Raw genomic sequence first — 21,965 nt, 5'->3', positions numbered from 1 at the left:
GTGTTGCTTTGTAATTACTTTCCTGTATATTTTAGAAGTGAAAGGGTAAATAAAATGTAGTCAGGCCATTGGAGTTGGTATAGTAAAAGGGCAGGTTCATTCACCAACCGGAAAGCAGCTCTTGATTCTTCCGGGCAGCCAGGCAGAGAAATGGACCAATCAGGGCAAGGCGCGGGTATTTTTGAATGTTCTCGGGTCCAATAGGTGTTCGCCTGGCTGTATAAAAAGAGGGCGGCTGCCTACCTCTTGCTGGCGTTTGAAGAAACTAGCTGTCCGTTCGTCGTTTGTCATGGCTCGTACTAAGCAGACTGCTCGGAAATCCACTGGCGGCAAGGCACCGCGCAAACAGCTGGCCACCAAAGCGGCCCGTAAGAGCGCGCCGGCCACCGGCGGTGTGAAGAAGCCGCACCGCTACCGGCCTGGCACAGTGGCCCTGCGCGAGATCCGCCGCTACCAGAAGTCTACGGAGCTGCTGATCCGCAAGCTACCGTTCCAGCGGCTGGTGCGCGAGATCGCACAGGACTTCAAGACCGACCTGCGCTTCCAGAGCTCGGCGGTGATGGCGCTGCAGGAGGCGTGCGAGGCCTACCTGGTGGGGCTCTTCGAGGACACCAACCTGTGTGCCATCCACGCCAAGCGCGTCACCATTATGCCCAAGGACATCCAGCTTGCCCGCCGCATCCGCGGGGAGAGGGCGTAAACTTGTTTTCCATTTGAGTGCGAACTATAACCCAAAGGCTCTTTTCAGAGCCACCCACAACATCAAATAAGGGTTGTACCACAAAGGATTAGGATTATCCCTACTCCCAATAAAGTTGGAGCAGAGCGGAACTCCATCCCATCGTCCTCTCCCTACTTCCGCAGACAAGTAAACCCTGGAGTTGTGTGTGAGATGAGGATCTAACCGTAACCGCTTTCCAATTAGCACTCCAGGTCTAGTTTTATGTAATTTTGTTTATGACTCTGAGAAGGAATTAGCAAATCCCCCATGTAATGCTCGGTTTAGCACCTTGGCTTCTGTAAACCGGCTTGTTTGTGCGTTAACCAACTGCCAGAGATGGCGCTGAAAGAAGATAGTTTAAGCTGCAGACCTGACGGAGAACATGACACATTACGCGTTCTCTTCCTTGCCTAGCTCTCTTTAAAAAACACCTCATTTGTATGAAAGCTCTGCGCCGCCCCTCCCCCACTCCCACCCCCGCCCCTGCCACAGCTTGTATAGAAGATGGGCAAACCTTGAGTCCTGAGTTGAGTGCTCTGCATTTGGATATGATTCCGCTAGGCCCTCACTACTGTGAAATAAACAGTCTTTTCTGACCCTCTGGAGTTTCCCTGGTAGCTCAGTTGGTAAAGAATCCGCCTGCAATGCAGGCGACCCCGGTTCGATTCCTGGGTCCGGAAGGTCCCTGGAGCAGGTGTAGGCTACCCACTCCAGTATTCTTGGGCTTCCCTGGTGGTTCAGCTGGTAAAGAATCCACCTGCAATGCGGGTAGACCTGGGTTGGAAAGATTCTCCTGGAAAAGGGAACAACGACCTATTTCAATATTCTGGCCTGGGGAATTCTGGCCCCTGGTCCTACACAGTCCATGGGGCTGCAAATAATCGGACACGACTGGGTGACTTTCACTTTTCTTGGGCTTCCCTTGTGGCTCAGCTGGTAATGAATCCGCCTGCAATGCAGGAGACCTGGGTTCGATCCCTGGGCTGGGAAGATACTCTAGAGAAGGGAAAGGCTACTCACTTCAGTATTCTGGCTTAGAGAATTTCATGGACTGTATAGTCCGTGGGGTCGCAAAGAGTCGGACACGACTGAGTGACTTAAACTTTCTGATTCTCCGAGAGCGTGTTGCCTGTCTTCCTGTGAGCCAAATATCTGCTGTAACACTGCTGTAGCATTTTGGTGCATTGGCCGGGAAACCGACAGCCGCGCTGGCCCCTTGTGCCACCGTTGTCGAGAACTGACGGAAGCTCGGCTATCTCGGGCCCCCGCGATGGGAAGGATGGCGCGCCACCAGTGATGTCACTGCACCCTGACCCTCGTCGGGCCGGTAGTAGCAGGCCGCTGCCGCGTTCGAGCAGACTCCTGGGGAGGATTCAGAAAATTTTGCCAGGACCAGGGCCAGACGTCTGATGAGTGAGTGTCCCCGGGGACCCAGGACTGAGTTCAGGCCCACTTTGAAGGCGGAAGGGGAGACTGATCGCCTCCCGCAGCATGACGTGCGGCCCAGGATAGGGAAGTCTCCATATCAGGTGTCTCCTGTGCTAGCACTGTATGTCTATCTGTGTGAGTGACTGTTCTCCACGGCAATAGCTACGGGGGCTGAGTGGGTCCTAACCTGCGGTTTCTTGGTGACCTCACACGGCTCAGGGTAGCATCAGGTCCTATGGGACGTTGTCCCTCAGTGCGGGCCTCTGAGGGGTTTATTATACTGACAAGAGGAGGAGGATAAACAGGAGTTTATACAGTGACCTGCTATAGCTAAGACGCACCCAGTGTCCCCATAAAGGGAGCCACCAGCTTGGCGAAAGCATTTTTGTTTGTTGTGGGACACCATTCCAGGATGGGAACTCACATAATGGGTAGTTCTAATTCAAACTAGAGTGTATGGTTAAAAATAGTAAGGAAGGATTCTCTGGGGATTGTGGTGTAATATTGAGTTCTGGAAAATTGCGCACTTTGTGCACCCTAGAGTGGCCCTCCGTTGGGGTCAGATGGCCCTCAGAGGGCACCTTAGATGTGCCCACTGACCGAGCAGTGTTTAGAGTCATAACTGGAGACCCTGGCCAGCCAGACCAGTTCCCATATATTGACCAATGTTTGGTTGAAAATTGCTCAGTTGAGGCCTCCGTGGGTTTGGTTCTGTGCCACAAGTAAGGGAAAGTGTAAGGTCCTAGCAGCCCAACCAGAAGAAAGGCCCCATGCCAGAAGAAAGAGCCACCTATTTTCCAAGGAGAGGCTGAGGACTCACCACCAATAGTGCCACCACCCTATGTGCCAACGGCTCCCCTTCAAGTGGCCGAAGGTCCACATTTGCCAGATATCCCACCACTGTCTGTTTCACCTCCTTCTGATGATCCTGAGGTTATCATGTCCCCGTGACCAGGCACTCCGGAACTGATGAGTAGGCACCTCCGATCAGCTCAGTGACCAGCTACCCCAGTGCTACAAATGCACTTAGGAGAGACTGGGGGACCCCAGCGCCTTGCTGCTGATGGAACCCTCAAAGAGCGGGGACCTGTCTTCTACTACCAGCCTTTTTGCATGACCAATCTTCTCAACTGGAAGTTTTTCACCCCCTCGTACTTTGAAAAGCCTCAAGTGCTGATCGATCTCCTAGAGTCCACTTTTCAGACCCACCAACCCACTTGAGCAGACTGCAGGCAACTGCTCCTCACCTTGTTCAATACGGAGGAGTGCTGACATATCGTAACAGAGGCTAGAAGATGGGTCCAGGCCAATGTCCCATGGGGCCAAGTGGACGAAGAAACCTTCCCAGAAGACGAGCTCCGCTGGGACACTGAAGGAGGAAGAAATAATCTAGAGAGGTATCAACTGGTCATCCTACAGGAAGTAAAAGCAGGGGCTAAAAAGCCCACCAACATGGCTAAAGCCACAGAGGTAATACAAAAGCCAGATGAAAGCCTGGCAGACTTCTATGAGAGACTATGTGAGGCCTTCTGGGTCTTCACTCCTTTCAACCCTGAGGCCCCAGAAAACCAACAGATGGTAAATCCCACTTTCATGGGACAGGCCCAATCAGACATCCGGACAAAATTACAAAGCTTTGAAGGGTTCATGGACAAAAACGCCACAAAATTGCTGGAGATCGCCAATAAAGTCTTTGTTAACCGCGACCAAGCAGCCTGTCCTGAAGCAGAAAAGAGGATGGAATGGAAAGCTGCATTCCTGGCAGCTGCTCTGTCAAAGCTTGCACCCCCAACAGGACCACCTCATAAGGCAAAGGGCCCAGATCTGAAGAAGAGAAGCCCTCTCAGCTGTGATCAATGGGCCTATTGTAAAGAAAAAGGACACTGGAAGAATGAATGTCCTGACTGCCCTAAAAAGAGAACCAAAGCAGCAGCCCCACTGAGCCACCCAGCACTAATCTGATAGCCTAGCAGGAGCAGAATCCCATTAGAGAGGACCAGGCTCTCTTCAACTGGGCCCCTGAGAGTCCATGCTCAGAGTTCAAGAAGGGGGCCATCCAATGGACTTTATGGTAGACACAGGTGCTGAGCATTCGGTGGTCACTCAGAAGATAGCCCCCTTCTTGGGAAGAGAAGTCACTATCATCAGGGCTACAGGCATTCAGACCTGCAGGCCCTTCTGTGGTCCTCAGAGATGCTGATCAGGGGTCCATGAGGTGGTCCATGAATTCCTCTACCTGCCAGACTGCTCCATTCCTTTGATGGGAAGGGATGTCTTTGCAAAAATGGGAGCCCAAGTTTCCATTTCTGCCACAGGTCAGCCTAGCTAGAGTTACCAGAGTGACCCTACTCCTTGATTATGGCTCTCGCTGAAAAGAAGGAAGAGGAATGGTGCCTATACTCGTCCCTTCCAAAAGAGCGGACCATTCCTCCTGAATTAGAGACTGAGTACCCCTGGTCTGGGCCAAAAAGAATCCTCCGGTTCTGGTAAGACATCATGCCCCCATCCTGATTGATCTGAAACCAGGAACCCAGCCTGTAAAACTGCAACAGTACCTGATTCTTCGAGAGGCTCGTCTAGGAATCCAGGTCCATTTAGACAGGCTGCTCCATCACTCCAGGGTGAAGGCAGAGCATCTACCAAACAAAGACCGACCATGTTAGGAAGTGACCCCCCGACAAAACAACCCACTGCGGGTCACCCTCAGGAGGAGAAAGGACAAGCACTGTGCTCTTGAGTCCTGCTAATCCACCAAGGATTGGAAGAGTCAGTCACTGGAAAAGATAATTATGCTGTTCCTGTCCCCTATATTAGTTCTTTCACTGTGATGCTCCGGCACTGTCACCCTCTGCTCCTCTCTGGCTGTGCAATCTTAGCTTTCATTTTCACCATAGGGTTAACAGCAATGGCTCCAGTCAATTGGCATTGGGATAAAAGGCTTTTACTGGCAGTTTTCTTCCTCTCTTTGGTTAGCTGCTTCATCACCATCAACTGCATATAGATCCTAAATATGTGGTATATCCTAATACAAATTTTTGCAACTCACCTGAGTGATGGAAAACTCTTTCACCCTTGGGTCCCAGTGGTGACCCAGATGGTGGTCTTAGCAAATTGCACCTAATGTCGGGCTTGTTTACTGCTGCCGCTGCTGCTGCTGCTGCTAAGTCGCTTCAGTCGTGTCCGACTCTCTGCGATCCCATGGACGGCAGCCCACCAGGCTCTGCCGTCCCTGGGATTCTCCAGGCAAGAACACTGGAATGGGTTGCCATTTCCTTCTCCAATGCATGAAAGTGAAAAAATAAAGTGAAGTCGCTCAGTTGCGTCCGACTCCTAGCGATCCAATGGACTGCAGCCCACCAGGCCCCTCCATCCATGGGATTTTCCAGGCAAGAGTATTGGAGTGGGGTGCCATTGCCTTCTCCGGGGCTTGTTTACTAGAGGACATAAAATATGAAGAGCCGACAGTTGCACTCCTGGCCTACCCAGGCTCCATGGAAGATATCATTAATCCGTCTCCTTCCCTAAGCGGATTTCCCCTCCATTTTGTGTAACAAGAGGACGGGGGTAGGAGGTGGGCCTCGCCCTCATTGGAAACAAGGAGAGACTAGGAGAGCGTTCCACCCACGGGGCTGTACTAAAGGGGAACTTACCTCTATGTTTTCAAAACAAACACTTGGAAGAAGTTGAAAAAAGTAGGTTTGCTGAACCCAATAACAATAACACCTTATCCTTTGACCAAACAGATTTACAATGGGAACCCTTTGGTGATGAAGATTATGAGGTATATTATACACCTGACTGTAGAGGACATAATTTTACATAGGGAGGCTTAGCCAAAAATGCAACTAAATGGTACAATGAGTTCTGTACCAGGATCAGGAGAATGTATTGCTATTGGCCAAGACACAGGATCCTTACTATTACCAACAGGACCTTAGTCGAGGGCCCCCTTCACTGATTCAATTGATATTTCAAAACCTAGCGTGTCAAAGCCCATCCCATACCCATAATAGCTCTGAGACCAAATATAATCCACTCTGTGCAGATGAATTTTTCTCCAGCAACAGACCAAAGGGCCATAGTGCATATGACAGTTGGGACCCGTTCATAAAATCCTGAGACCTGTTTATACAAATTACCTATACTATGGCCTGGATCCAAGGGCCCACTACCAGTGTCTTGCTACTAGGAACTGGGTTTAATTTTCTTGGCGGAAACTGGTTGTGGAGAATCCTTCCCTGCCAATGGAAAGGTATTTGCCATCCCAAGTTTATAGTTCTAAAATTCACAAGAAATGGCAGTCTCTGGAAACACTGTGAACCTAGGATCCTTTCTAGAGCAAGCATTATCACCTGCAAGCCTCAGGGTGAAACAGAATGACTGGGAAGGGTATGCCCATGATAACCCCATCCTGGAAAGACCTGGTGTTGGACCCTGTATTTTGAGGATTTTTCTGGTTTGCAGGAATACCCCTGCTAGAAAGATTAGTACTCAAGCTAACCATTCTAATACAAGAATCTTGGAAGTCTACAGTGGCAGCGATAGAAGAACAAAAAGGCCTAGATTCCTTAGCTCAGGTAGTACTACAAAACTGCGGGCGACTAGAAATGATTACAGCACAAAAGGGATTGTGCCCCACGCTCAATGAGTCCTGTGGTTTTTATGTAAATATCTCAGCTAAGGAAGAAAGCCTGTGGGTCCTCAAAAGAAACATTAAGTTGATTGACGACCTAAAGGCTCAGGTAGGGAAAGGAAGTTGGTTATCCAACTTGCTGTCCTCAACCTTCAGTTCACTCTGGACTTAGATACACTCTTTAATGGGTCCCAGTTCTGATGCTCCTTTTAGCCCTCTTGCTAGGTCCTTGTATTCTCAATGCAATAACCCATTTTATTTCTTCTTGCTTAGAAACCATAAAGCTCCAAATGATGATGAGGACTTACCACTATACAACAATAGAGGATTCCAGTGGGGAACCTTGAGGAGAGTCTACACCCCTGTTCCAACAGGAAGTAGCCAGAGCGGTCATCACCCCTGTTCCCTTAGGGTTCCCTGTTGAGCAGTTAAGGCAGATGATCCCTAAGTTGGCTAAAGCAGCTTGAGGATCAACAGGAGGGAATGAGAAGGAAAATTCAGCAAATCTTCCATGTAACGCTCTGTTTAGCATTTTAATGCTTTTGTAACCTGGCTTGTTTATTGTATCAATCAACCACCAGAGATGGCACCAAAAGAAGATATTTAAACTGCAGACCTGACTGAGAACACAAGACACCTTACACATTCTCATCCTTGATTGGCACCCCTTAAGAAACACCTCAGTTTCATGGAAGTTCTGCCCCGCCCCATAGCTTGTGTGTATAGAAGACAGGCAAACCCTGAGTCAGGTGCTCAGCCTTTGGAGGTGACTCCGATGGGCCTTGTCTGCCTGTCTGTCAATTTCTCAGTCTTGTCCGACTATTTGCGACCCCATGGACTGTAGCCCAGGCTCTTCAGTCCACAGAATTTTCTAGGCAAGAATACTGGAGTGGGTTGCCATTTCCTTCAAGGGTAAATCTTCCCTACCTAGGGATTGAACCTGGGCCTCCTGTACTGCAGGCAGATTCTTTACCATCTGAGCCACCAGGGAAGCCCCGCATCAGTGTAAAATAAAGTCTTTTCTGATACTCCGAGTGCATGTTGCTTTTTCTTCCCATGAGCCAAATATCTACTGTAACTCTGCTGTAACAAACCTACTTGTAAGTACTCCACATAATTGCACTTTTTCCTGCCCCATTGCTTTTGTCTCTTCTAGGAACTACTTGCTGTAGTTGTTCTGGATTTTAACCACTTGACCCAAGGATTTTAAACGTGTCCATTATTGTCTTAGTATCTGATAGAGTGTGGACAATGGCTGTTCTTTCTCCTCCCCAGCCAAGGAACATGGATTTAGCTTTAAGTCTTTAATTTACTTGAGCCCCTCAAGAAAACAACTGCAGTATCTAGGAAAAAAAGGTTAGTGCCATTTTAGAATTCATAACCTTGTTAATCTTTTTAGGGTATACTCTGCAAGTCAGCAGCATTTCAATGCTAGTTTACCTGAGTTCAAATGCTAGCTTTACTACTTTTTCATTTGGAATTACTTGCACAGATTCTGCTCATTTTAGAAGTTAAAATTCAGCACACATTTAAAAATTAAACAGAAAAATCAAATTTGTGGAAGAAAATTTACTGAACACTTTGCCAGCATTTTGATATCATTGCATGGAAGGAAAGTTATGACCAACCTAGATAGCATATTGAAAAGCAGAGATATTACTTTGCCAACAAAGCTCCATCTAGCTAAGCCTATGGTTTTTCCAGTGGTCATGTATGGATGTGAGAGTTGGACTCTGAAGAAAGCTGAGCGCCGAAGAATTGATGCTTTTGAACTGTGGTGTTGGAGAAGACTCTTGAGAGTCCCTTGGACTGCAAGAAGATCCATCCAGTCCATCCTAAAGGAGATCAGTCCTGGGTGTTCATTGGAAGGACTGATGCTAAAGCTGAAACTCCAGTACTTTGGCCACCTCATGCGAAGAGTTGACTCATTGGAAAAGACCCTGATGCTGGGAGGGATTGGGGGCAGGAGGAGAAGGGGACGACAGAGGATGAGATGGCTGGATGGACTGTATGGACATGAGTTTGAGTGAACTCTGGGAGTTGGTGATGGACAGGGAGGGCTGGCGTGCTGTGATTCATGGGGTTGCAAAGAGTCGGACACGACTGAGCGACTGAACTAAAGCATCTGTTATATTAGGGGAGTGACTTAGGTGGGCCTGGGGACAAATGAGGATGTTTAATGTATAGATTGTATCTTTTGAATGACTGTTGCAAGGTCTTCAATCAAAAAGAGTTTTTCTTTCCCAGGTGCACAGAGTGATGTTACACCACAAGCTGAAGTTTATAGCTAATGCTGTTGGAGTCTAAAATTTGGGTTTGTTATAGACTATCAAAGAAGAGGAAGAGTAAGTCAGGGTGAATTTTTCAGACTTCAAATTTAGTGGTAGCCTTTTCAGTTGTCCTCGTAGATGTGAGTCACTGCTCAATGAGTATTTTCAAGGATTTAACAACAGTGGGAAGCTGGTATGGAGATTTGAAAGGCACCCCAGGCTTGGCTGCAGGAAAGCTAGAAGCCTGAGACTGTCCATGTACCTTAGTAGAGGGCACAAAGGAACATATTTGGACCATCACGTTTAGCATGTCACATATGCCAAAACAGAATGAGTTGATGTCTTGTACTTTGTTAGATGCCATCAGTTAGTTCAGTTCAGTCACTCGGTCGTGTCCGACTCTTTGCAACCCCATGGACTGCAGCAGGCCCGGCTTCCCTGTCCATAACCAACTCCTGGAGCTTTTGTGCTTTTTTTTTTTTTTTTTAAAGTCCTCATTAATATATACATATGGTTGTGGCTGATACTGTGTTGGAAGGAAAAATGAGACTTCAGAGTAATATTTCAAGTCTCAGTTCAGTTCAGCAGCTCAGTTGTGTCTGACTCTTTGTGACCCCATGGACTGCAGCATGCCAGGCTTCCCTGTCCATCACCAATTCCCAGAGCCTACTCAAACTCATCTCCACCATCGTGTCAGTGATGCCATCCCACCATCTAACCCTCTGTTGTCCCCTTCTCTCCTGCCTTCAATCTTTCCCAGAATCAGGGTCTTTTCCAATGAGTCAGTTCTTCGCATCAGGTGGCCAAGTCTAGACAGGTTCTTTAAGAAATAATACCAGTTGAAAACAATCACATTTATACACAACTTCTCTCAGCCTATCTCTGTTCTAATGCTTTGTTTACAATGGCTAAATTAAATCCTTATTAGAGTTTCATCATTACTATCATTACCCAGTTTTACAGATGTAGAAAACAAATGTAAGGTTATATGGTCACACAGCTCATAACCTGTAGGGAAAGTTAAATAATTTTCCCTCTACCCTTCTGAGTTCTTAGCTGAGAACCCCTGAAATAAAAGATTAACAAGAGAAAAACAAACAGAAGTAACATGTAGCCCTTATGTATACGTGGGAGTTATCTGGGGAAAAATGAGTAACTCCTGAAGGTAGCTTAAAATTCCAACTTAAATACCATCTTTATAGGGAAAATGAGTGAGAGGTGGTGCGTAAGCCTAATAGGGGTGAGTAAATGATTTTTAGGAAAGATGAATGGACCCTTAAGAGAATAGATGGGGAGAAACAATAGTGATAAAATAAGATTATATTTAAAGCAGGATAATAAAGTTTCTAGACACAAAATTCTCTCTCTGCTCATTGGGGCCACTACCCCTCTTTAGTGTACATTGTGCACATTATAGCAGTACATTGACCAAATCTAAAGAGCTGCTTGACTGAAAAGAGCAATTTTCTCCTGGTGCCAGCAAGGTACCTTCTTAGAAGATAACACTCCTTTCTCAATCCTGTAAGGAACTGCAATGCCCCTTATACATGCGGGTCTGGACTATGTAGTCTGTCAATAGTAACTTTAAGATATAACTCTTTGTCTTAAGAATATACTATGTTTTGAACTCTAACAAGCAGAACAGTCCTCAGAGCTTTCTGAAAGACTGTCTCCCAGGCGATATTCCTTGGGTTGGCTCTAATAAAGTCCTATTTTCTTTCTCAGATTGACCGTTTTCATGGACAATAGTTTGTGACAAGGTTTGTGTGGGTGTGGTAAAGTGTCACTCTTCCCTAGTTAGTGAAACTCTTTGGGGAGGGATTTATTGAGTTCTTTTTGTCTGTCTTTAGGTACACAATGGGAGTTCAGAGAAATCCTCTATGCATTTGCTGTTTTTCTGCTACAGCTCAAAATAATCAACATACTTATAGGAGAGGGAAAATAACTTTCCTTCTACCCTTCTAAATTCTTGGCTTAAAGAGTAGGTTAACATGAGAAAAACAGTTTAATAACATGTACATCTCACACATGCATAAGAGATGCCTAGAAAAACTGAGTAAAACTGCAAGTTTGTCCAAGACCCCACTTTAAATGTCTTCAACTAAAGACAAAAGAAGTAGGAGGAGCTAGTTATGAGAGATTACCAGGAAAGCAAACAAGAGTAAGGTTATTACACAGAATTAAGTCCAGGGTCTTCTCATTGATGAGATTCTCTGGTGATCCAGTTATCCTATCTTCCTGGTACAGAGAGAAAGACATTCATTAAAATTCCCTTTATAAATGTAAGTGCCCCTCAGAAAAGAATAAATTCTCACAAATAAAAGTAAATTCTACTCTATGTCTGGTATTAAAAAAAAAAAAAAAACCAGCTCAAAAATAGCATATGAAGGGTGAGAGTCATATTCTGCTACCATTCACAACTAACAGTCACCTTCTCTTGAATGAGAAAGTATAGTATTTCCCCCCCAAAAAAAAAATAAGTCCTTACTAAAATTCTCAGTCGAAAATATAGACTCAGATTCAAAGACCAAAGGGAGCAAAACAATCCAGAGTAAAATGTAACATATGCATTATACTAGGTTCTCTCCCTCTCACAGTCACTGGATCCAGAAAGGGGCGGAGCCAAGGATGTGGTTTCAGAGCGTCTTTTCCCGCCCGCGCGTTCAGTTCTCAATGAGGTCCGACTACAGCTTATAATTACTCTTGACCAAGCGGTGATACCACTGCTGTATCGCACACGCTTGCAATACTTCAGGTAGTATGTCTGGGCGTGGCAAAGGCGGCAAAGGCCTTGGGAAAGGAGGCGCTAAGCGCCACCGCAAGGTTCTGCGCGACAATATCCAGGGTATCACCAAGCCTGCCATCCGTCGCCTGGCTCGTCGTGGTGGTGTGAAGCGCATCTCCGGGCTTATCTACGAGGAGACCCGTGGGGTGCTGAAGGTGTTTCTGGAAAATGTGATCCGGGACGCGGTCACCTACACGGAGCACGCCAAACGCAAGACTGTCACCGCCATGGACGTGGTTTACGCGCTCAAACGCCAAGGCCGCACCCTTTATGGTTTCGGCGGCTAAATCTTCATCCAGTACGTTTATTTTAAAGGCCCTTTTCAGGGCCGCCCACTCCCTCTCGGAAAGGGCTGCGCTCAATTTGTATTTGGATTAGAAATGTATTCTCTTTTAATGCTAAAGTAGTTTTTCTGTGTGGGCTCTCTACCGTTACACTTTATCCAATCTTTGTTCGTATGCGAAGAGTAGCGGTGCCTTCGGTCAATGGGGCAGTAAAATTCTGTTTGGCTTAGTATGCGGCGGAAGTCCCGGTACTCTGTTTGAGAACTTCAAGCCCCAGCGTCACCCGCTCTAGTGGGAGGGATCCTGCCTACCCCCAAATCGTCTAGTAAAAGGACTATCAACTACAGGCCGAAGTTTTCGTCGAAGAGGCAAAACGGTGTACATGTGTGTTTGCTCAGTCGCGGCCGACTCAGCTTGCCAGGCTCCTCTGTCTTTTTTATTTTCCAGGCAAGAATACTGGAGTGAGTTGCCATTTCCTATTCCAGGGGATCTTCTCGACTCAAGGATCAAACCCGCGTCTCTTGAGTCTCCGGTATTGGCAGGCAGCTTCTTTCGCACTGTGCCACCTGGGAAGCCCAAAGTATTTATTGCAAATTGCCAGAAACTGCTGGGGTGCTGCTGGTCGCTGACAAGCCAGATTAATTAAATACATCGTCGGAAAGAGCCTGGGTGTTAGTTCTTAGTGTTTGCAGTGAGCGACGCCAGGATCTGCGCTCTGATCTCTGCAGCCCCACCACCTCCTTGTCCTCCTCCGGGTCGCGCCCCAAACCTCCGTACTTCTCGAGTTTGAGCCATCCATCATGCTGAGTGCCATGACCCCTCGTAAACCTAGTGGTCTTGGTTTCTGAAGTGTCTTGGCATTGCTGATTTTCATCCTCAGGCTGGAGGCCTCTGGCTAAGCAGTTTGTAAATTTCCATTTAGTATATTAAGCGATTCTATTCTGAACACTTAGGCCTCTAGCAGGGCCTTTGAGATTGTAGGCAGACGCTTCCTCCTCCCTCCCTCTTAAGTGGCTCTCTTTCACTTTCAGCTTCATTCCAGTTGGTCTCTGTACTCTGCTGTAAATTATACTTTAAAATGAAACTTTCAAAGATGACAATATGGTCACAGAAGTTTTTTTGACATGTGTCTTCAAATTGATAAACCAGCCGACTGACAATAATCAGCCTTCTTGATTTTTTGTTTGAGACGTGTATTGATGACTGCTCTAGGAAACGCTGCTGCCTCGTCATTCTGCTAACACCTGTCTCTTGACCCTAGAGGAGATACTGACTAGGCAGTTGAGAAAGTGAGATTCTTAATTTCAGGTGAGACTTCTGGACTAGAGAAAAAAACTGGGGACTCATCAACATATAAACGGTCAGACTGAATGAGAGCACTAAGAACTTAAATATGTTTTATAGCAGCATGTTGTTTGTAAATGAGTGGAACCAATATAAATTGTCATCAAAACGGACCAGATAAAATATCTATATCCATAAAATGGTGTGTTAGTTCAGGCTGATACAATAAAAAAAACCTTGGACCGGGTGCTTAAACAACAAATATTTCTCAGAGTTCTGGAGACTGAAGTCCAGCATCAAGGTGTTAGGCAGATTGGGTGTGTGATGAGGACCCATTTCCTACTTCATAGGCTGCTGTCTTCCTACTGTCTTCACGTGGCAGAGTTCAATGAATGCAGGTATGAATGTTCTACACAAGGACACAGGCCCTCTTCCAACCTCAGGCCCACCATAGTGCTGCCATGATTGATTACCTAGCTATAATTCTTTGACTTGTCACTGCCTGAATCAATCAGCATGACAGGTTTTCTCTGGCTCTTAGGAATGATGCAGGAGTGGTGTATCAGGCAGCATTATCTTTGTTCTGAACAAGGACTTCAGGAGTGTTAGGTCTGAGAAAGGGTCATACCTTTTTACCCAGAAAGTGGGTATGACTAAAATGAGTATAATACAATCTATAAGTCTTATGAACTAAAAAAAGATAGGTCAACCATAAAAGAAGGTGGTCTATGGAGCAGCCACCCTTCCCTTCAGTGTAGGAAATCTGTATCCACATATTTACATATCTGAATGGAGAACAGGAAATTCTAATTTGCTTACTGGTGTACCCCAATGCTTAAACAATATCTGGCACATTACACAAAATCAACACATATGACCTGAAGGGCACCAGGATTACATTACTCTCCCAACCAGGCCCATTTTAGCTCCTCTAGTCATCCAAAATGCAGCTTTGAACCCTCCCCATTGTCAGTTTAAATTAAGGCAGGCTAGGTAATTATATCATTCCCCTTCAAGTCTGGAAGGACAGTTATCAGGTGGGAAACTGACTGAAAAAAACTAGGGGAAACATTAGAACTAACATACTCAGGCTGAAATCAGCCAGCCGTCTAAAAAAAAATGATACAAAAAGGAACCCAGTGATAGAGGCATTTGTGAATACCTTTTAGATGGGAATACTGTTTCCCTACTGCTGCTGCTGCTGCTAAGTCGCTTCAGTCGTGTCCGACTCTATGCGACCCCATAGACAGAAGCCCACCAGGCTCCCCCGTGCCTGGGATTCTCCAGGCAAGAATACTGGAGTGGGTTGCCATTTCCTTCTCCAATGCATGAAAGTGAAAAGTGAAAGTGAAGTCGCTCAATCATGTCCGACTCTTAGCAACCCCATGGACTGCAGCCTACTGGCTCCTCCATCCATGGGATTTTCCAGGCAAGAGTACTGGAGTGGGGTGCCATTACTAGCCAACCTCAACTGAATTCACGTCCCTTCAGTTGATATGCTACTGGAACATATAATTGTACGAGATTTTCTTGCTTAAAAACTTTCTGTGGCTACAATTACAGGCCAAGCATAGACCAAGGAGGCCATACTGTAGCAAGAGAACATCTTCACAGACCAACAGGCCTACCCTACAAACTTCATCTCCTGCTACCCTGCCTGGAGATTTTGGCTTACTGCTGAGCGCTGTGTTGACACAGAGGGAAGAGCGTTTTCTTCATAACTTCTTCTGAACTAAATGCCTGGGTTTCCCGGCGGTCTGAATCCGGCTTCTTTTGCACACCATTTCAGATTTTTTTTTATTTCAGATTTTTTTTAATCGAGACAAATCACCCCATCAGTGGCGGTAACTTCAGTACTGTTCTCAAGACATGACAGACTCAGATGTCTCCGTGTTTCATAACCCGTAAAAAACACTAATTTACTAAACCCGGGCTTTGCCTTTTCTCATCCGATTTCCCACCCCCTATTTAGGTCGCCTCGGGAAAGCAGATCATCAGTTCTGACAGGCTGACAACTCATGGGTGGGGCGTGGCGACCTAAAGTTTTTCGTAGTTCTTTTTCTTTTAATTAAATCTTCGCCGCTACCTGTCCAGTGCAAGAGAGCAAATGATTCCGTATGTACATAGATTGCTAAACCCCGCAATGTTTTCTGGTTCGGAGCTAGTGTTCAACTATAGCACTTGGCTCTTTCTCAGCTAATAGCTACAGCTTTTTTTTTAAGAGTAGTTGGGTGGCCCTGAAAAGGGCCTTTGGTTGAAATCAAGCTCCTGAGAACAAATTGGAAAGTTTAACCGCCAAAACCGTAGAGAGTACGGCCCTGGCGTTTGAGAGCGTAGACCACGTCCATAGCGGTGACTGTCTTCCGCTTGGCATGCTCGGTGTAGGTGACCGCGTCCCGGATCACGTTCTCCAAAAACACTTTCAGGACCCCGCGGGTCTCTTCATAGATGAGTCCGGAGATGCGCTTCACACCACCACGACGAGCCAGGCGGCGGATGGCAGGTTTAGTGATGCCCTGGATGTTGTCGCGCAGAACCTTGCGGTGGCGCTTAGCGCCGCCTTTCCCCAGACCTTTGCCGCCTTTGCCGCGTCCAGACATGGCTTCACGAAAAGTAAACCAACAGCAGCTGACGAGTAAGCTGAGAACCGATTCTTATATACCTACTCCCTCCGCCCCTCCCCCCACTGAGGGCTCGGAAAGAGCGCAAGCCGGAAGTGTGACGCCATCAATCCCCGCCCTTAATTCCTCCTCCAAGCCCCTGGAACCGGCGCCAAAGGAACTGAAAGGTTGGCTAGGCGGGCTGAGCTCAGTTTGACCAATAGTCTTTTGTTGCTTGGCTGCGGGGGCTACACTGTTTTAACTAAAGTACTTAGAGGAAGCAGGCTTACAGCAGACATATTCCAAATATCCTAAGTATAACAAATACTTTAAAGGGCGAAAATTTATTATCAATAATTTTTCATAATCGTAAAAATGTCAAAATCAGAGATAAAATGTAAAAATGGTTATACTATCCTGACGTTCAAAAGGCCCTATTATAAAAACGTTCTGCAAATGTCAATCACTCTTCGTGCCTCCGAAACCCTGGTTCTTCATTAAGATATGGGATAACAGTACTAAACAGAAAAGGCCAGTTTGTTCGCATATGCAGGGAATACTGGGGGGGGGGGGGGAAGCACCCATTAAAAGTGAAAGTGACTGTTACTGATGCATATTCTTCCATCCCAAAGCAATATATATTCAACTACTGTAGTTGGTTCGTCTTACAGCCGTTTTACTTGAAAACGTGGGTGGCTCTGAAAAGAGCCTTTGCTTGAAACCTCAGACTGGAATTTATGCTCTCTCCCCGCGGATCCGACGGGCTAGCTGGATGTCCTTGGGCATTATGGTAACGCGCTTGGCGTGAATAGCGCACAAATTGGTGTCCTCGAAAAGTCCCACCAGATAGGCTTCACATGCCTCCTGCAGTGCCATCACCGCCGAACTCTGAAAGCGCAAGTCGGTCTTGAAGTCCTGGGCAATCTCACGCACAAGGCGTTGAAATGGCAGTTTACGGATAAGCAGCTCTGTGGACTTTTGGTAGCGGCGGATCTCGCGCAGGGCCACCGTGCCAGGACGGTAGCGGTGAGGCTTTTTTACACCGCCGGTGGCCGGTGCGCTCTTGCGAGCCGCCTTGGTAGCTAGCTGCTTGCGTGGCGCTTTACCGCCAGTGGATTTACGGGCAGTTTGCTTTGTACGGGCCATAACAAGTAACTACGAAGCAGATATGTCTTATACTAGCTCAAATAAGCCGCCCAGCAGTTTTGCTGTTATTTATAGTACCTAAGGGGTAGTGATTGGGCAGGAGAAAAGTTTGAGTATTACGTTACAGGTTCTGATTAGTCTAGCTTTAAACTTTCCAAAAAGCGTGCAGTTTCATTGGCCGCTTCCTTCTATCCACGGCTCATTTCAACATTTTTTTTAACTTTTGTTATTTTCCACACACGATTTTTCTGTAAATGCAATGCTTTGGGCGTTACCTTTTCGGAAAAATAGACATTCACTTCATTGATATTGTAGTAATGTAGGTTTTCTTAGTCCCCTGAGTGGTGTGGGAATTGAGGGATCTCCATTCCCTGGTCGGTAACCCGATATCGGGTTAGAAATTTCTAAAGCCATTTTACAAAAAAAAGAGAGATCCCTCTGTAAAGCTTAAACTGACCGAGGAACTTCTTTGAAACCTACAAGATGTAACCACAAAAACAGTAAAAAAAAAAAAAAAAATCACACTAGCGTTTCCAGAAGTATTTTCTGAAATAAGGCACTTTTTTCTTATGCTCTGACTTTACACTTGGAGCTTTCTGAAACTAGTATTTTCTAAAGTCTAGAATACACTTAGCCTGGTGCAATGCCGGGTAGACAACGGCGGGAGAAGCCACAACGGATCAGAGGAATTTCCCCATGGGAAGCAGGCGATGGACTAAACTCAGTGAATAGATAATGGACCAAAACGAAGACAACTTACTACTGCCAGTGACTGATTTTATTTTTTTTTAAAGCCAAATGTGAACCGCTATACGAAAGCGGCAATCCAGATTCTACCTTTTGATTGGTAGAGTCCATTTTACTTGGTAGCCAGTAAGAATGCATATCTAGCATCCTTCATTTGCATGGAGCAGTCCCCTTTCATTTGAAACTTGTTAAACCGATTAGACACAGGCGGCACAAATAATTCTTTAAACAAGAAATTATTGCGTGCAGTAGTTCCCTTTTAAAAACTTTTGATTAGATGCCACATTTATTACTATAGGAAAGGCTTGTTTATGTCTTTCCAGAAATGCTCATTTATGAAACCTTCCTCTTGGAGGAAGATTGTATACCTGTGTTATAATTGTCCTATAAACTAAGACGCCTAGCTCCAATTGTTCTTATCTCTTCCAAATTATTAGAAATTGCGTAATGGGTTTTGTAAATACAGACTTTAGAAAACGACAGTTAAGAAAGGGTGAAGATGGGCGACTCTCGTGTCTGGACAAACCAATGAGGGCTCAGTCGTGTCGGACTCTGCGACTCCACGGACTGTAGCCCGCCAGGGTCCTCTGTGCCTGGGATTCTCCAGGTAAGAATACTGGAGCAGGTTGCCATTCCCTGTGTCTGGAACCCTTTTATTATTGGCCACAAGGCGGAAACGAGCTCTTAGGTTTTTTTTTGAGAGTTACTGAGGGAAATTCGGATTGCTAAAACCAGTGCGGACTTGTTTGAAAACCGCAGGCACTCGCGCGGGGATGACTTGTCATTGCTTCACTCTCCCTACTGCTAGGAGATTGCCCAGGACAGAATTGTGAAAGGGGAGTTTTATTCTCTCAGTAGTTTGATTCGCATTGTGAAGTCGTTTTAGCATTGTTGCTGCTTTTACGGCCACAGGCAAGTTAAAGGGAGAGTGCCCTAAAATATTATCTCGGGGCTGTGTTCTCTCATTTTCATACTAAAGCAACTTTCCCCCCTGCTCCCACATCTTCCCTGGGTGCAGTGCTTGTCCGAGCACAGTTTAGTCCACCCAGAGCTTACTTGATGTCTTTCGTGTGCTAGGTTTGCAGCTTGGTATATGTTATGAGGATGAAAGGCGATCCAAAGTTTGTTACGTGCATTGGGCTGTGGAAATAAGTCGCAATTACAGAAATTGCGGGCTAAGCTTTCCACAGGTGCAGCTTGAGTGTCAATTGCAGTGTTAACCTATTCTTTTGTTTCCTACAATTCTCCTTTGTCCCAAATAAACGCACCCTGGTTCAGACCAAGGGCACCCGCGTCTCTTTACCACACATACTCAGCGTTGCCAAGAAAGGAAGTGGCATTAATGAGAACTTTTCCCAAACCTGCAGACCAGGCCTACATACTCTCACTTTCCGCTCTCCCTTTCAGTCATTCAAGATATAACCTTTTGAATTGATTGCAGATTAGAAACTGATATCCCTTGCCAGTGCTTCCTAGAGGCGAGGTTTCAGGTGAAACTCCTTCGATTCTTACGCAATTGCCTTATTTAAAGCTCTTCCTCCCACCCCCAAAAGGAAAAAAAAAAAACAAACTTTTTTTTTTAAAAAGTCGCACCCTTTGATGGTAATGGCCCGGACCCTTCCCTGCGGAGTGGATTATTTCCGTCTCCACTGGGCGACCGGCGTCGGGGTGAGGGGTGGAAAAGGATGCTGTCTGGGTGCCTCGGTGCAAGCGGTAGGAAAGCAGGACCATAGGCCCCAGCAGCCGGCTGCTGCCTTGCGAGACCCAGTCGGGAGGGCAGGGGGCGGGGGGCGGGCACCAGCGCTCACCAATCACAGCGCGGCCCCGCCCTATAAATATCACCAGCCGTAGCCACCCGCGTCTTACTGCCTGGTTGGGTCTAGGGGTTTACTAAGTGTTTCCTTACTTCCGCTATGTCCGAAGTCGCGCTCCCAGCTCCAGCTGCTTCCACTCCCCTTGAGAAATCTTCAGCTGGTAAGAAGACAAAGAAGCCTGCTAAGGCTGCAGCGGCCGCTAAGAAAAAACCCGCGGGCCCTTCAGTTTCGGAGCTGATTGTGCAAGCTGTTTCCTCCTCCAAGGAGCGCAGCGGTGTGTCCCTGGCCGCGCTGAAGAAGGCGCTGGCGGCCGCTGGCTACGATGTGGAAAAGAATAACAGCCGCATTAAGCTGGGTCTTAAGAGCCTAGTGGGCAAAGGCACCCTGGTGCAGACCAAGGGCACCGGCGCCTCGGGTTCTTTCAAGCTCAACAAGAAAGTAGCCTCCGTGGATGCCAAGCCCACCGCCACAAAGGTGGCAACGAAAACCAAGGTAACAAGCGCTTCTAAGAAGCCCAAGAAGGCCACTGGGGCGGCTGCTGCTAAGAAAGGTGTCAAGACTCCAAAAAAGGCTAAAAAGTCGGTGTTGACAAAGAAGTCCTCTAAGAGTCCTAAGAAGCCTAAGGCTGTGAAGCCTAAGAAAGTAGCCAAGAGCCCTGCCAAAGCCAAGGCTGTGAAACCCAAAGGGGCCAAAGTGAAGATAACCAAGCCAAAGACCGTTGCCAAACCCAAGAAGGCAGCACCCAAGAAGAAGTAAGAGTTCTGGTTGGAAGCTGCTTCCAATAAACCAACGGCTCTTTTAAGAGCCACCAACTTATTTCAGAGAAAGAGCTTTATTACCACACAACATTTTTTTTTTTTTTTTGGCCGTGATGCAAATACAGTATGTGCAAGCCACTCTTAGTTCTACATCAGAATCTTTTTGAGGCTAAGTCAAACTCACGCTGTAGGGTTAGAAGCTGGTGTTTTTGGCCTCAGACTATTTCCCCAGTCCCATTTTAACCTGAAGCTTACATTTGTAGTTGTATGTCAGAAACAAGCGGGGGAACTTTGGGGGCCTACCCCACAATAGTCCTCAGCTGCACGATTGAGGGCTGGGTCCCTGTGCCATGTGCTCGTTTGTCTATTAAAGATTTCTCTGGTTATCTGAGATCAAAGCTGGGACATAGGTTCTTGGGCCATACTGCTATCACTAAGTTGGCTTTTCCCAAAATTGGGTGGCTCTGAAATGCTTTTAAGGTGACCCTGGGAACGACGGTGATCCGCTGGCTAACCCAGCGCTCAGATTGGTGTCTTCGAGTTCACCAGGTAGGCCTCGCAAGCCTCAGGCTGCGCCATTGAGGCCAGGCTCAGCCGACTTACCCCGGGGCCATTTGCAGGTTGTCAGCTAGTTTCCTGCCAGGGTTAGGAGAACTTGGCTGCCCTGGAATTTGAGAGCTAAAGCCCTAAAACTCTTACCGGGTTTCTCTGTTCCTGGAATCAGAACTGCCCAGATTGGATACTAATTGAAATTTCCACTCTGTGCCTAACTAGATAGTATTTCTCCACGTGCAGGGTTCTCAACCCTGGTGTGCTACACCACGTTAAATATTGATATTTGGGGACACTTTTATAAAATTGGCTCTGAAAGCTTTCGAAGTTTTAATTTTGGAATTCAGTTTAATTACTTTTTTCACATCCAAGGGGAAAAAACACAATACCATATGTTGAGCTCGGTTTACTCACTTAAACTTAACAAAACTCAATTAGTTGTAAAACTTTTACATAAAAGGGTGGAATTTTTTTTTAATGTGAATACCAACCACTTAAGTTTTTTTGTACTGCATTTGCTAAGAATTTCCACAGTAAATTTGAATAATATTTTTAGCAGTCAGGGCTTTTTAGTTCTTGGTTTTAATTAACATGGTATTAAGGTTTGTCCTTTAACATGTTATTAATTTTTTGTATCTCCATTATATTTAAATGGTTCCCTTCAATTGTTTTCTACTTTTTTTAATTAAATGGCAGCTAGACTTTCTTCTAGTGGAGGTGATGCAATTCCAGTTGAGCTATTTCAAATCCTGAAAGATGATGCTGTGAAAGTGCTGCACTCAAATATGCCAGCAAATTTGGAAAACTCAGCAGTGGCCACAGGACTGGAAAAGGTCAGTTTTCATTCCAATCCCAAAGCAAGGCAATGCCAAAGAATGCTCAAACTACTGCACAATTGCACTCATCTCACACACTAGTAAAGTAATGCTCAAAATTCTCCAAG

At 46.3% G+C, this 21,965-nt stretch overlaps 5 protein-coding genes across 5 annotated transcripts in view; 3 read left to right on the top strand and 2 right to left on the bottom strand.

Moving 5' to 3' along the window:
* Nucleotides 1-16,124, bottom strand: part of LOC129645610 (uncharacterized) — a 61,374-nt gene extending 45,250 nt beyond the window's left edge. Inside the window, exons 1-2 of the mRNA XM_055570915.1 lie at nucleotides 15,720-16,124; nucleotides 11,616-11,640 (exon numbers count right to left, since the gene is read on the bottom strand). Of these exons, the coding sequence (XP_055426890.1) occupies nucleotides 11,616-11,640; nucleotides 15,720-16,005 (311 nt within the window). The 5' untranslated portion in view covers nucleotides 16,006-16,124. The remainder of the gene's footprint in view (nucleotides 1-11,615; nucleotides 11,641-15,719) is intronic.
* On the top strand, nucleotides 196-754 carry LOC129645572 (histone H3.1). The gene has a single exon (XM_055570871.1). It carries the CDS (start codon nucleotides 290-292, stop codon nucleotides 698-700), a length of 411 nt encoding a protein of 136 aa, XP_055426846.1. The 5' UTR covers nucleotides 196-289; the 3' UTR covers nucleotides 701-754.
* Nucleotides 11,748-12,785, top strand: LOC129645604 (histone H4). The gene is made up of 2 exons (XM_055570906.1): nucleotides 11,748-12,135; nucleotides 12,569-12,785. Exon 1 carries the CDS (start codon nucleotides 11,813-11,815, stop codon nucleotides 12,122-12,124), a length of 312 nt encoding a protein of 103 aa, XP_055426881.1. The 5' UTR covers nucleotides 11,748-11,812; the 3' UTR covers nucleotides 12,125-12,135; nucleotides 12,569-12,785.
* A 574-nt stretch (nucleotides 16,125-16,698) lies between the features above and the next one.
* LOC129645574 (histone H3.1) lies at nucleotides 16,699-17,915 on the bottom strand. Its single transcript, XM_055570873.1, has one exon. It carries the CDS (start codon nucleotides 17,149-17,151, stop codon nucleotides 16,741-16,743), a length of 411 nt encoding a protein of 136 aa, XP_055426848.1. The 5' UTR covers nucleotides 17,152-17,915; the 3' UTR covers nucleotides 16,699-16,740.
* Nucleotides 17,916-19,736: 1,821 nt separating this feature from the next.
* H1-1 (H1.1 linker histone, cluster member) lies at nucleotides 19,737-20,520 on the top strand. Its single transcript, XM_055570859.1, has one exon. It carries the CDS (start codon nucleotides 19,812-19,814, stop codon nucleotides 20,466-20,468), a length of 657 nt encoding a protein of 218 aa, XP_055426834.1. The 5' UTR covers nucleotides 19,737-19,811; the 3' UTR covers nucleotides 20,469-20,520.
* The last annotated feature ends 1,445 nt before the right edge of the window (nucleotides 20,521-21,965 follow it).

This window comes from Bubalus kerabau, chromosome 3 (assembly GCF_029407905.1).
Source record: "Bubalus kerabau isolate K-KA32 ecotype Philippines breed swamp buffalo chromosome 3, PCC_UOA_SB_1v2, whole genome shotgun sequence".
Classification (NCBI taxonomy): domain Eukaryota; kingdom Metazoa; phylum Chordata; class Mammalia; order Artiodactyla; family Bovidae; genus Bubalus; species Bubalus kerabau.
This window is presented reverse-complemented; position numbering and strand designations above follow the sequence as displayed.

Excerpts from the sequence above, each read along its gene's own strand:
- LOC129645574 (XM_055570873.1), bottom strand. The coding sequence starts at position 17,151 with ATGGCCCGTACAAAGCAAACTGCCCGTAAATCCACTGGCGGTAAAGCG.
- H1-1 (XM_055570859.1), top strand. The coding sequence starts at position 19,812 with ATGTCCGAAGTCGCGCTCCCAGCTCCAGCTGCTTCCACTCCCCTTGAG.
- LOC129645604 (XM_055570906.1), top strand. The coding sequence starts at position 11,813 with ATGTCTGGGCGTGGCAAAGGCGGCAAAGGCCTTGGGAAAGGAGGCGCT.
- LOC129645572 (XM_055570871.1), top strand. The coding sequence starts at position 290 with ATGGCTCGTACTAAGCAGACTGCTCGGAAATCCACTGGCGGCAAGGCA.